Source organism: Hylobates moloch, unplaced genomic scaffold (assembly GCF_009828535.3).
Source record: "Hylobates moloch isolate HMO894 unplaced genomic scaffold, HMol_V3 SCAFFOLD_3, whole genome shotgun sequence".
NCBI lineage: Eukaryota > Metazoa > Chordata > Mammalia > Primates > Hylobatidae > Hylobates > Hylobates moloch.
The window spans coordinates 133,552,495-133,566,520 of NW_026652278.1; the positions used below are offsets into that span (position 1 = coordinate 133,552,495).

The 14,026-nt window shown below is 35.2% G+C and overlaps 1 protein-coding gene across 5 annotated transcripts in view; it reads right to left on the reverse strand.

Annotated features, from left to right (window-relative positions):
- The window catches only part of INPP4B (inositol polyphosphate-4-phosphatase type II B), an 834,063-nt gene that overhangs the window by 203,136 nt on the left and 616,901 nt on the right, over positions 1-14,026 (reverse strand). For all 5 annotated transcript variants that reach the window (XM_032147659.2, XM_032147632.2, XM_032147654.2 and 2 more), the window contains one exon: positions 10,602-10,749. In XM_032147659.2, coding sequence (XP_032003550.1) covers positions 10,602-10,749 — 148 coding nt within the window. The remainder of the gene's footprint in view (positions 1-10,601; positions 10,750-14,026) is intronic.

Here is a 14,026-nt window from a genome sequence, read left to right on the forward strand (position 1 = left end):
CTGTTGTGGGGTGGGGGGAGGGGTGAGGGACAGCATTAGGAGATACACCTAATGCTAAATGACGAGTTAATGGGTGCAGGAAATCCACATGGCACATGGATACATATGTAACAAACCTGCACATTGTGCACATGTACCCTAAAACCCTAAAGTATAATAAAAAAAAAAGAAAAGAAAAATATATTCAAAATCTATAGCAACAAAACTATAAAAGCGCATTGTATGTAGAAAATAAGTCTTGAGCAGACCATATACTTAAATGTAAAAAACTAAGATCCAAAGCTATCAGTTGTTTTAAAAGTAATTTTGTTGTTGTTGTCACTGATTAATTTTCTTAATTACTTTGGTGAAGACAGTGAGGAGACATAAAAAGTTGACAGTATTATAAGGAGGTGAGAAAGAAATGAAAATGCACTAAATGGCATCTACTTTTACAACATGCTAACTAATAAATTCCAAATAACTAACATGTTTACTGTTTAATATTGAACTGATCTCAGAATAAAATTAAACTTTCTAAGTACAATAGAAAAAATACACATGCAATTTTATAATAAAAATAAAATTTTAAATATACAATTAGAGATAATATTTGAAAAATATATATCATGAAATATATACTGAATATATACTAAATATACAAGTAGCTCTTGTCAATCAAAAGGAAAAATAGGAATTTCCCAGTTTCCACATGAGCATTTATGTGTATTTGTGTGGATATTTGTAATAAATATATAGATAAATATTCAACCACACAGGTAATCAAAAACTATAATTTTAAAAAGTAATAAGAGTTTAAGTTTTGCCTATGTAACTGATGGAAGTAAAATTGATGCAAACTTTTTGGAGGCAAGCTGAAATATAAAACCAAGGCCCTAAAATACATACACACTTTGTCTCAGTAATTTCACTCATTGTATTTAAACCTAGAGAATACTGAAGATGTACACGAATATGTATTTATTAGGTTTTCTACATTTAATTTATATAATATGTATAATATATAGATGTATAATATAAATTTAAGCAACAATTTATATTTCCCTCATGGAGCAGTTCTATGACAGAATATCATATAACCATTACAAATCATACTGTAGGGAACCATTTGTGAAGGATGTCAAAATATACATGATACACGGGGAAAAATAAAGTTATAAAATGAAGCATAGTGTGATTTTCAATAAAGTATTTAGATTCCTATATAGAATATACAGCACTATTAATACCTAAACTATATAAGGCTTTGACAATGGTGCCTTATTCAAGATGATAGATAAGCCATTTGTGGTACTGATAGTGGAAGGTGGTAGGTAGATGAATACCGTCCTGCTTCCCACATGGCCGATGAATGGTGTATAAGAAATCTAAAAGATTATACACATCCCATTGAGGGCTTACAGAAGTCCTAAAAATGCCGATGGTTTTTTTTTGTTTGTTTTTGAGATGGAGTCTCGCTCTGTCGCCCAGGCTGGAGTGCAGTGGCGCAATCTCGGCTCACTGCAAGCTCCGCCTCCCGGGTTCACGCCATTCTCCTGCCTCAGCCTCTCCGAGTAGCTGGGACTACAGGCGCTCGCCATCATGCTCGGCTAATTTTTTTGTATTTTTTAGTAGAGACGGGGTTTCACCGTGTTAGCCAGGATGGTCTCGATCTCCTGACCTCGTGATCTGCCTGCCTCGGCCTCCCAAAGTGCTGGGATTACAAGCGTGAGCCACCGCGCCTGGCCAAAAATGCGAATGTTTTGATAGAGGCATATGATCAGGACCAAGCAACCCTCAAGTGCAGGCACCTCAAGATCAGATGCAAGGAAGTACCGATAGAGATGCCAGAATATCACTCAAAAGCCAGATGAAGCTAATGCATCTCCATGATTATCGGTCATCCCATAATAGAAACCCCTAGGCATCCAAAGGATACTACAAGGAATCAAGAATCCCTTTGTTACTGATGCTATGAAGACATAGTAAGCCGACCTCATTTACCTGTATATTTTTGGGGGGCTAGGGAAGAAGGAAAGTAAAATTCTAAATTACTGCTAATTTTTAGTATCTAAAAAGATAGAGTCATCCAAACTTTTTACACCAAGCCTGAGGGGAAGCTAAATTTTGAATAGACTTTGATATTTAGATGGAAAGTAAGCTATTTAAACTAGAAGAAACCAAGGTACCACTAACTGGCAAGTCTAAATAGCCTAGGTTATTTGCTAGGGTTCGTGTATTCATTTTATTCTTCTGTGAAACAAATTACTACTCTAAATCCATCACCAAGAAATAACCATTGTTCATATGTTAGTATACTTCCTTCTAGTCTTTTTAATGTATTAAATTAAAACATTTTTAACTGATTAGTAGCCTATGGTTTTATTTAACATTATACAAAGAATCACAGATGTATGCCTAATATAACTCAGATGTGCAGGAAAAATTAAGGATGATAACAGAGAGTGATGGTCACAGGAAACAAACCTCTCTTTACCACAGCGAGGCTCATGAATATGACAGTAGACGTAGAAAATATAAACAAGGCCGGGAGCGGTGGCTCACATCTGTAATCCCAGCACTTTGGGAGGCTGAGGCAGGCGGATCACCTGAGGTCAGGAGTTCGAGAACAGCCTGACCAACATGGAGAAACTCCGTCTCCACTAAAAATACAAAATTATCCATGCGTGGTGGCGCATGCCTGTAATTCCGGCTACTTGGAGGTTGAGGTAGGAGAAACACTTGAACCCAGGAGGTGAGGTTTTGGTGAGCCGAGATCACACCATTGCACTCCAGCCTGGGCAACAGTAGTGAAACTACACCTCAAAAAAAAAAAAAAAAATTGCCTTCCTTGGTGTGGATTTGAAGTGATTTTATCTTTTCTCTTTTATAAATTTTCTATACTTTTACTATTTTGCATAGTGAGCATGTATTATTTTCATGGCAAAAACTCAATATATATTTTATATATCTGTAACTGTGGCTGCAGGAGCAAAGAATCAGAAAATTACTAAGCCCCCATATGAGCCTTTCTTCACAGCAGTAAACAACTTGAGTGATATCTAACATTTCCTCCTTGTGAATTTTTTGGAACTAAACCATAATATTAAAAAAGTATAGTGTTATGAGAACATTTCACTGCCAATTCAAAAACTGCTCTGTTTCAAACTTGAATTCAGAAGGTGTTAATGATTAAGCCAATCGAAGGGAGCCCCCAAAGGATTTAAAGTCTATCACAACCCTGAGACTTTGTGTATGTACCACCTCAAATTTAATAAAAACAGTTCATGTTGAGTCCAAATGTCACACTAACTGTGAGACTAAGAGACTAATAGCAAGTGTGTTTTTAGATGACAGCTGCAGGCAAGACAGACACTGTGTGCAAGTGATGGAAAAGTAGTTGCTGCGCCGTTATTTCCCTGCCAACAACATTTCCACTCAATGTCACGACTGGCTGCAAAGAATAACCTCCCCCATTCTCCTCAATTATAAATATGTGTATACTTTACACAAATAAGCACACAGAGCACATACGTGATTTCTACAAACAAGACTCACAGGGACTTACGCTTTCAGGTATACACCAACTTTAGATGTGTGAAAGTTAATAATATACTTTAATGTTATGAGTGGGATTTCATTCTCGCTGATTTAAAAAAATTATGAAACCACTAATAATACCTTGTTTTTAATACATAGTTTGACTATATATTTAGACATTTCTATATAACATTTTCTTAATTCTATTCCTTTGCTATTTTCCTTCACAAGTAAATCGACAGTAAAAATTCAAAAAATCTTTATATGTGAGTTGAAAAAATTGATGTCAATCATAGCAGCCTTTTAAATTCTCCATTTTCCACTCCTTTGGAAAAGTAGAGACTATTATGTAAGAAAATATTCAAATAATTGTCTAAACACTTCTATAGAGAGATGGCAACACACCAACTCACAGTTGTTTATTCATTAGCTTATACATAAATGTTTCAAATCGGGATTAAAAAAAGAGATAAAGGGTCAAGTTATTATAAAAAAAAGTATAGGATTTTATTGGGCCGGGCGCGGTGGCTCACGCTTGTAATCCCAGCACTTTGGGAGGCCGAGGCGGGCGGATCACGAGGTCAGGAGCTCGAGACCACAGTGAAACCCCGTCTCTACTAAAAAAATACAAAAAATTAGCCGGGCGTGGTGGCGGGCACCTGTAGTCCCAGCTACTCGGAGAGGCTGAGGCAGGAGAATGGCGTGAACCCGGGAGGCGGAGCTTGCAGTGAGCCGAGATTGAGCCACTGCACTCCAGCCTGGGCGACAGAGAGAGACTCCGTCTCAAAAAAAAAAAAAAAAAAAAGTATAGGATTTTAAAAATCCTGACTTCATAGAAGTCAAGGATTGACTATGGTTACAAATTCATCATCTTGGTAATTAAAAAGACAGGCCTGCTTTTGTCAATAAAGTTTTATTGAAACAGCTACAATGAATCATGCAAATATTGTCTATGAGTGCTTTTGTATTACAATGGCAGAGCTAAGTAGTAAGGACAGAGATCACATGCCTTGCAAAGACAAAAATATTTACTATCTTGCCCTTTAAGAAAAAGTTTTTACTTACCCCTCACGTAGGGCATGAATGAGTTCATATTGTATTTACTAATTTTTTAAAAAAATCATAAATTTTACATATATATTTATTGTGTTTTACTGTTCTTGGCTTTATTGCTCTTCACAGATACTGCGTTTTTTTATTTGTTTTTACAAATTGAAGATTGGTGGCAATCCTTCATGAAGGTCTACCAGCTCCATTTTTCCAACAGTATGTGCTTACTTCCTGTCTCTGTGTCACATTTTAGAATTGTTGCAATGTTTTCATTATTATATCAGTCATGGCGACCTATGATCAGTGATCTTTGATATTACTATTGTAATTGTTTTGGAGTGCCATGAACCACACCCAAAAGACGGTGAACTTAGTCAATAAATGTTGTGTGTTCAGACTGTTCCAACTGATCAGACATTCCACCATCTCCCTCCCTCTTCTCCTTGGGCCTCACTATTCCATGAAACACAAAAACATAAAAGTTAGGCCAATCTATAACCCTACAATGGCCTCTTAGTGTTCACAAAAAAGAGTTACATGTCTCTCACTTTAAATCAAAAGCTAGAAATGATTAAAGTGAGGAAGGCATGTCATAAGTCAAGAAAGGCTGAAAGGCCTCTTGTGCCAAACAGCCAAGTTGTGAATGCAAATATAAAGTTTTTGAAGTAAATTAAAATTGCTACCCAGTGAATACACAAATAATAAGAAAGCAAAACAGCCTCTTTGCTGATGTGGAGAAAGTTTGAGTTTTCTGGATAGAAGATCAAACCAGCCACAACACTCCCTTAAGCCAAATTCTAATCCAGAGCAAAGTCCTAACTCTCTTCAATTCTATAAAGGCTGAGAGAGGTGAGTAAGCCAAAGAAGAAAATTTGAAGCGGACAGACATTGGTTCATGAAGTTTAAGGAAAGAAGCCCTCTTCATAAAAGTGCAAGGTGAAGCAGCAAGCGCTAATGAAAGATCTGCAGCAAGTTATCCAGAAGATCTAGCTAAGATCATTGATGACGGTGGCTATCATTGATGAATGTGATCTGAAACTGAATGCACAATATCTCTCAGGTATGCATGTGTGTATGTCTGTGTGTGTGTGTGTGTGTGTGTGTGTGTGTGTATGTATGTGTATTCCCACAGGTCCTATACAGAACGATATATGAAAGGGACTTAAGACACAGTTTGTATCTGCTACTCATTGGTTTACTGCTCTTCACCAAAAAAGTTACAATTTAGTTAATATTTATGTTAAAATTTCAGAAAATAGTTATTTTGTTTCCTTAGTAATGTAAATGACTATAACATAAAGTTTCTCAGGCAATATTTTTGTCTTTATGGAGAAAAAAAACGAGCAAAATTTTTGCTTAGTGGTTCTTCCAGTTTGAATTTCCAAGCATATAAATGAATGGTTTGTACTCTTTGCAACTATTGAAACATAATGGTACTAAAGCACCTGTCATTTTCATTAAACAAGGTAAGAGTCTATCTGAATTGTGAGACTGGGAGGGAAGTTGGTACAAATAAAACACTTTCTGGGATCTGAGTAGAGGTAGTGGAAGAGCAGCTGAGAAAAAAACTTCAGAGTAGGCCGGGCACGGTGGGTCACGCCTGTAATCCCAGCACTTTGGGAGGCCGAGGCGGGTGGATCACGAGGTCAGGAGATCGAGACCATCCTGGCTAACACGGTGAAACCCCGTCTCTACTAAAAATACAAAAAATTCTCCGGGCATGGTGGCAGGCGCCTGTAGTCCCAGCTATTCCGGAGGCTGAGGCAGGAGAATGGCGTGAACCCGGGAGGCGGAGCTTGCAGCGAGCGGAGATCGCACCACTGCACTCCAGCCTGGGCGACAGGGCAAGACTCCGTCTCAAAAAAAAAAAACAAAACTTCAGAGTAAAGCTTTGCCCTGGAGATTACACCAAGAAGAATGCTTCAAGTTCTTTTACAGGACAATTTCCCATTCTTAACATGCCTAATTTAATTCTTACATCATGGTATATTAATTTTATATCATAGTATAATTTTTATATTATATTACAAATGTAATTCTTAAACTATTTTCTCAGTTGGATAGGATATATCTTCAAGTAGGATTTTGAAGAATGTTTTGTGTGTAATGGTTTCTGAGCTCTTGCACATGTAAGTACATCTGGCTTCATCCATAAAAAATTTATAACCTAACCCTATATAATAATGTAAAGCCACAGCCTTTTTCTCTCAGAAATCAGTAGATACTGTTCCATTGGGTTCTACAGGGAAGTATAATGCTAGCCTGATTTTAGCATGTAAAAGAAAAAACAAAACTGTAGACTCAGTAATCTTTTTAATGCTTTTTATCACTTTTTGCACTAACTGTTCTTCCCCAAGAACACTTAAAATTATTTAGCAATGTCCAGCTCTTTGTCTTGCACATCTAACACCTTTTCTCTCATCCATTTGAACTTTTTTTCACCTTTCTTTAGCATTTAGGAAGAGTGTATCGTGTTTGTCTTCCATGTTACAGACATGATTTCTTAGTGTTAAATCTTTTTCTGCTGGCTCTGTGGATTTAATGTAGCCACTGCATTTTAAAATTTCATTATTTAGTGTATTACACTTTTCTTCATGACCTTTTTTCTTTAGATGGTTCTCTTTGTATAGATTTCTTATTCTGTTTTACAATAACTATATCCTCTTACACTCTACTGAGACAGCTGGCCAATTTTCCTACAAGCTTTTCCTATTTCCCCTTTGAGTCTCCAGGATGAATTTTAAAAATCTCCTTTTCGTTATAAAATGTTAAACATTAATTGTTGAATTTTTAAATAAATTCTAATAATAGGAGATTTATACAGAAAAGGTATTGGAGAAAGCCAAAAGTATACAGCCTGGTCATCACAGACCCTGGTGAATTTTTGGAATCTATCAGGCTTTTATATCTTTTGTTTTTGTAGAATTAAAATGTAATTTTCTTCTTTGAACAATTCCAGTTTCTAATTTTATCTCTGGCAATGGAACTTCATATTGGGAGGCAGTGTTTATTTGTCTTTCCCAAAACCGCCCACCAGCCCCTTCCATGTGTTAGCAAATGTTTTGTTGTGAAGCATATGGAAATAACAAAAGAGATACAGAGAAAGTCATAAAGAGAAGAGGGTAGGTGGATAATACTTTGATGTGTTAAAATAACAACGACAGTAATGAGATTGGCTATGCCTGCCAAAATTCAATAGCTTATTAGTTTATTTCTCCCAATTCCCTACTCATTCTTTCTCCCTTGATTTGCTATCAATGAATGGAGATAGAGGAGTATTAGTGAAAATAGAGGTGGACTTTGAAGATAGCACTGTGAAGGACTCAAAAGTAGCAGACAAGCAGTAGAAAGACAGCTGCTCATCCTTTAAGAGGTTTCTAAACTGAAGACAAAAGACAGGGGCACAAGACGGAGTCTTTATCTTTACTCCTTCTTTTCCTAGCTTGTTGAATTTTTAAATGAAGTAGTGTTAATGATCCATCAACTAAGATTTTCAAATATTAGGCTAAAATTAGTTATTATGTTAAATACTATATATAGTATAATAATATGTTAATGAATATATGTTAATGAATTTCAGTGTTTTATGACATGTCATTATTTATTTATTTTTTTGAGATGGAGTCTCGCTCTGTCTCCCAGGCTGGAGTGCAGTGGCACAATCTCAGCTCACTGCAAGCTCCGCCTCCTGGGTTCACGCCATTCTCCCACTTCAGCCTCCCTAGTAGCTGGGACTACAGGCACCCGCCACCACACCTGGCTAATTTTGTTTTTGTATTTTCAGTAGAGACAAGGTTTCACCATGTTAGCCAGGATGGTCTCGATCTCTTGACCTCATGATCCACCTGCCTCGGCCTCCCAAAGTGCTGGGATTACAGGCGTGAGCCACCGCGCCTGGCCGACATGTCATTATTTTATATTGTCTATGTCTTCACAGACATTTTATTTCATTTATCTTATTTTTTATTGCTATATCATAGTTGTATATATTTTGGGGGTACATGTGATATTTTGATACTTGTATATGATGTGTAAGTCAGAGTAACTGGAACATTCATCACCTCAAAAATTCATCTTTTCTTTGTGTGGTGAACATCACAATTCTTCTAAGTATTTGGAATTATAGAATAAATTATTGTTAACTATAATTAGAAATTTAGTTTTGGCTATGTTAGATGTAGCTATTCTGGAGCCATTTAAAGGGTAAGCCCTAGTCCTAAATTCTTGTCTGCTTCATCTCGGCAACTCCTCTTCTGTGTTTCTCAGGTCCTGCCTGGAATCTCATGCTTGTCTACTGAGAGTCTTTCCTTATTCTACATAACTCCTATGAGGACTAGCTACTGTCTTCAACCCTTCAGGATAAAATGGTGATCATTACATGGCTCTAGTAAGAGTGGTTCTTGGTGTCCAGTGGTCTAGAACGCAACCATGTTGAGCATAATGACTCTTATATGACTTCCAAAATCCAAACTCCCTGTCCTTCTACTGTAATATATAAGCTTGCTTTATCCTTCCAGGTAATGTGTTTTGTCTATTGCCTACTGTTACTATGCCTATTGCCTAATAGTATTAGGTAGGGATAATGTTGAAAACCCATTTCAGAATAACTTGGCTTCTTAACTTCTTCTTGCAGTTGGCTCTTATGTAGTGCACTTAGATTCCTGAACATGTCATAGCTTCTCTTTGCCTGAGTCAATACATGTTGTCTGATTTCTCTGGCTTTATTATCCTCACTCTGCTACTCTCAAATATTCACCTTTCTGTCTCATTTTTGGTCTTTATTTCCCTAGATGCAGATTATATTTTAATAATCCAGTTTCCTGTCTGATTTCCCTGAAATTGGGGTTCTGTTTTCATATTTGTGCAGTCATGCCTACCCTAACCAATTTTGTTAATAGTTGCCAATTTGACCTGCCCTGTCTATGGTGTCCTCACTGGCTTAGGTCAATATGGAATCCCTGGGGGCTTCAGAGTCTACCAAAAGAGTACAATACTATTAATAACTATGTGTACTAACGTGAGCATAAGGCAAGAACCCAAAGGCTAGAAATTTCACACTCTGCTGTAGATTTCAGCAATTATAAAGTGTTAACATTTTAAAAGTTGCTAATTTAATGAGATTTAGAACCTTAACAGTATTTTATATAAGGTAGCATTCAGAATTTTTAATATTATTACAGGTTTGTTTAAAAGGCAGAGAAACAAATTGATTAGTCATGGTCCAGAGATACCCTTATCAACCAATCAGCTCTCAAATCCTTCTACCTTATTATAGCAACTGATTTAATTTTGTTGTAAAATACTGTCCATTAGTATAGCATGTTTTATTCAGTCATCTTCAGTAGTTTTTAGACTAATAAATTTCTGAAAGCCTTGCTACAAATCAGAAGTCCAAAGGAGAGTCAAATAAGAATTACTTCCAGAAGCAGCAACCATAAGCAGTTGAGGAAAAGACACAAGAATTATTACAAGATCAAAGCTCAAATTATTGGCCAGATACCAAGGTATCCACAGAAACATAGCTCAAACCACAAATGAAAGTAATATATGTAATGTTAAATTTTCTAGTAGCCATATTTTGAAAGTTTAGATAAAAAAGCAGGTGAGGTTAACTTTAATAATATATCTTATATAACCCCAATATATCCAACTTAACATTTTGTTATTAAATCATCTCCAAGTGTGTGCTAAGAATTAAAGACCTGGTGTGTGTCTTACACTGATAGAACATTTCATTTTGGACTAGTCATATCTCAAGTAATCAGTAGTTACATGGGACTAGTGGCCACCACAGTGGACAATTCAGGTCTAGATTTTTATGTTATCATTATGCCTTTAGAAAAAATTTTCTAGAGAAAAAATAATAATTGATAAGTATGTGAGGTAATGCAAATGTTAACTGGCTCAGTTTAGCTATTTCACAATGCATACATATTTCAAAACGTTGCACAGATTATATATAATTTGTCAATTAAAAATTTTTAAATGATATAAAATAATTAATATGAGAGAAAATAGTTATTTTCTCTTACCTGCACAAATCTTCTTTAATGTGAAGGGAAATCAATTCCTTAGGAATATGAAAGGAAAGAATGCTCTCTGACATCTGCTCTCGAATTCGCATCCACTTATTGTCAGATGTGGGAAATCTATATAATTTACATACTGGGTTCTTTAACACTGGAAAAAAAAAGAAACAATAATAGTTAAATTCTAAGCAAATGCATATCAGGCGAAGCCCAATTAACAAAACCATTAATCAAGGTAGCATTTTTATTATTCGTTTGGTACAAAATGTCTTTTTTAAAATCAAAATCCATTAGTGTATCTGAATTTCTAAGAATTTTATTTTGAAATCTTATTTTTTCAGTAGCTTCTGAGACATATAATCTTTGTTAAATTTAAAAAAATTATACATCAAACTCCAAATCATAAATATGGCTACTGTGGCTTTCTAGTTTACCACCTATTGATTCTTCTCCTCTTCTAAAGTTTTATAAAGTGTATGTGTCTACAAATATACATTAAAGCATAAGTATGTATACTTAATATACGCTTTGAACAAATATATTTCTGAATTTCTTCTGATCACTTTTAGTCAACTTTACCTATTTACATAGTAGGTCACAAACTGATATGTTATTTTAGGAGTTACAAAATGTCTTACTAAATTTTATTTCTTACATGTCAGAAAGGTTCACTCTTTTGTCTTAAAATCTGTTAAAGTTCACATGCCAAGCATACTTCAGTGCCAATGAGTCAATAACACACTTTCCTGAAACTATGTATTATCAGAAGCAAGGCAGAGAGACTGTGAAGAAACCGTATTTAGGGTGGAGGGGAAAGTAACAAGGTCATGTAACCAAGAATTTTTTAAAAACTTCAGAAAAAGCGTATAGGATTAGATATTATGATAACCTTTGATACTTATTAGTGAAGCCAGTGCTCATACCACACTTTCAAGCCATTGGGGAGAATTTCATTTCCATTGCTCTTCAGCAATGAATGCCTATGTCACACTTACACACCAAAGCTTAGCGGGCAATAAAATATCAAGTCAGTCACCAGTCAAGAATCTATGATTAGTTGGCTTCAGTTTACAATAAAGCTAATTAAAAACATTAGTTGATATTGAAGCAGAAGGCTTTAAATAATACTGAACATGGTATGTGGGCTAGATCTTCTCAATGTATAGGGAAAAATTCTTTTCAAAATTTTAGGGTCTGTAAGAACACCATATTTCATTCACTACTTGGGTAAAAATATATCTTCTTGAAGATTGAAATGAGGATCTATTCATCCATTCCTCCGCAATCATCCATTCTCAAAGGTACACTAGGGACATTATCATTATCAAAATTGGTACCATAATGGAAATTTTGATTTCGAACATCCCATTCTTCAACCACCAGATTCAAAACTTCTAGTACATGTACATACCTCCTGCCAAGAATTAGAGTGCTTACTTTTCAACAGCACCAATAGAAGCCAGAAGAAAGTACACTATTTCTAGCTTATTGAGAGAAAATACTGCGATTTAAAATCTAGAGCTGTATGCTCCTAAAGATTATCTTTTGAATATAAGCACAATATTTAAATTTTGTCAATTTGGTTGTTTACAGAATATATACTTAGAGTTCATCATCTTTACTTTCTTTTGTCTGAAATATAAGAACTTACAGCCGATCAATAAAAGAAAATAAAAAGTTTTATTAATTTGTAAAGTGACAGTGTTTCAAAGATATAAGAATTTGATTACTGCTTCTATTATAGTATCTCTGGAACAGGAAGAGAAAAAATATGTACTAAATTCATTATGGTGTCTATGTACCAAATATGAGATCTCATGGACTCCCAATATATCTAACATGGTTAGACATAAGCATGCATCATTTTATGGTAAGACAAACTTCAGTCCTTAAAATGGCCAAATTGTTTCTTATTTAGCAACATACATAAATATTTAGTTACTTGGTTTATCTAGACTCAGTATAAGTGTTATTTTTTAACTTCTTTTTCTTTTCATGATTACACAGAACTTTTGTATCTCCTAAAGCACGGTTAAAAATCCTTGGATTTTGCTTGCCTTTTATACATCAATAATAATTTTTTAGAAAAATTGTATTTTTAATTATGTCACAAAATATAAAAGTCTTCCTTTTCTCTGTTGATCTGAAAACAAGTCCTTCTAATTTTTAGTTTATTGGTTTTTTTTTTTTTTTTTTTTTTTTTTTTTTTTTTTTTTTGAGACAGGGTCTCACTCTGTTACCAAGGCTGGAGGTTAATAGTGTGATCTCAGTGATCTTCCTGTCTCATCTTCCCAAGTAGCTGGGACTATAGGAGCATGACAATTTTTGTTTGTTTGTTTGTTTGATTGATTTTTTGTAAAGACAGCGTTTCACCATTGTTATCCAGGCTGGTCTTAAACTTTAAACTCCTGGGCTCAAGCTATCTGCCCATTTCAGCCTCTCAAAATGCTGAGATTACAGGTGCAAGCCACCATGACTGGCCTTATTGTTTCCATTCTAATACTCTTCAATGCACTCTGAATATAAACCTTTGTTGAAATAGATTAAACAGAAATCAAGGGTGGTTTGATTAATGAACTCCAGAACTCTCCTGTAACTACCAGGTACACATCATCCAAGGACTCTCTAGGAATGCTACTATTTATAAAGAAAATACTTGGAACAATTTAAAAACCAGGCAATTTATTCATGCAAAAAATTGCCAGTGATGTTGCCTATTTAACTTTTATGTTATGGGTTCTGATCTTTTGAGACTCATAGGTCTCCAAACATTAGTACTAAATTGCATATCTTTATCATGATCTCAATGTAGATATAATGGAATCTACTTTGCAACCCAGTTTGACCCAGCAGCGTTGCTTATTAAACACCTATCATGTCCGATGCAAGAATACCTCCTATGTATCATAAAATACAATATAACAGAGTATTATTTTTTAAATGAAGAAATTGGGTCTGAACTTTAAATACCATGCAAATTTGTTGCACTGATTACACAAAGAGCAAATAAAATGTTCTCAACTCAAAAGTCTGGATGGTCTGATGATGGGGCGGTTTTGTTATAGCACATAAAAGAAAGGCATGGTACTCATGTATCGAATATTGAACAATAGGCCACAAAAGATGAATATTTTGTCAACTTTTTAAAAAAAAGATTGTTCTCTATAGCATACACACTCTGCTCACACACACTCCAGCTGTGTAAATAAGCAAATGACTGTGTGAATGACTTTCATCTCTGGCTCTCCACTGGTGGCGAGTATTTATTCATGCAGGAGATGGCTTGCCATCCATACAATAGGCTTATCTCAAGAACTATGTAATACCTATTATAAGTTCTTTTTAAAGAGAGCCCTGTGTATACTCTCGTCTTCATTTTTTTACTGCTTTTGCCATACAATTGCTAAAAATATTATGTGACCGATTAT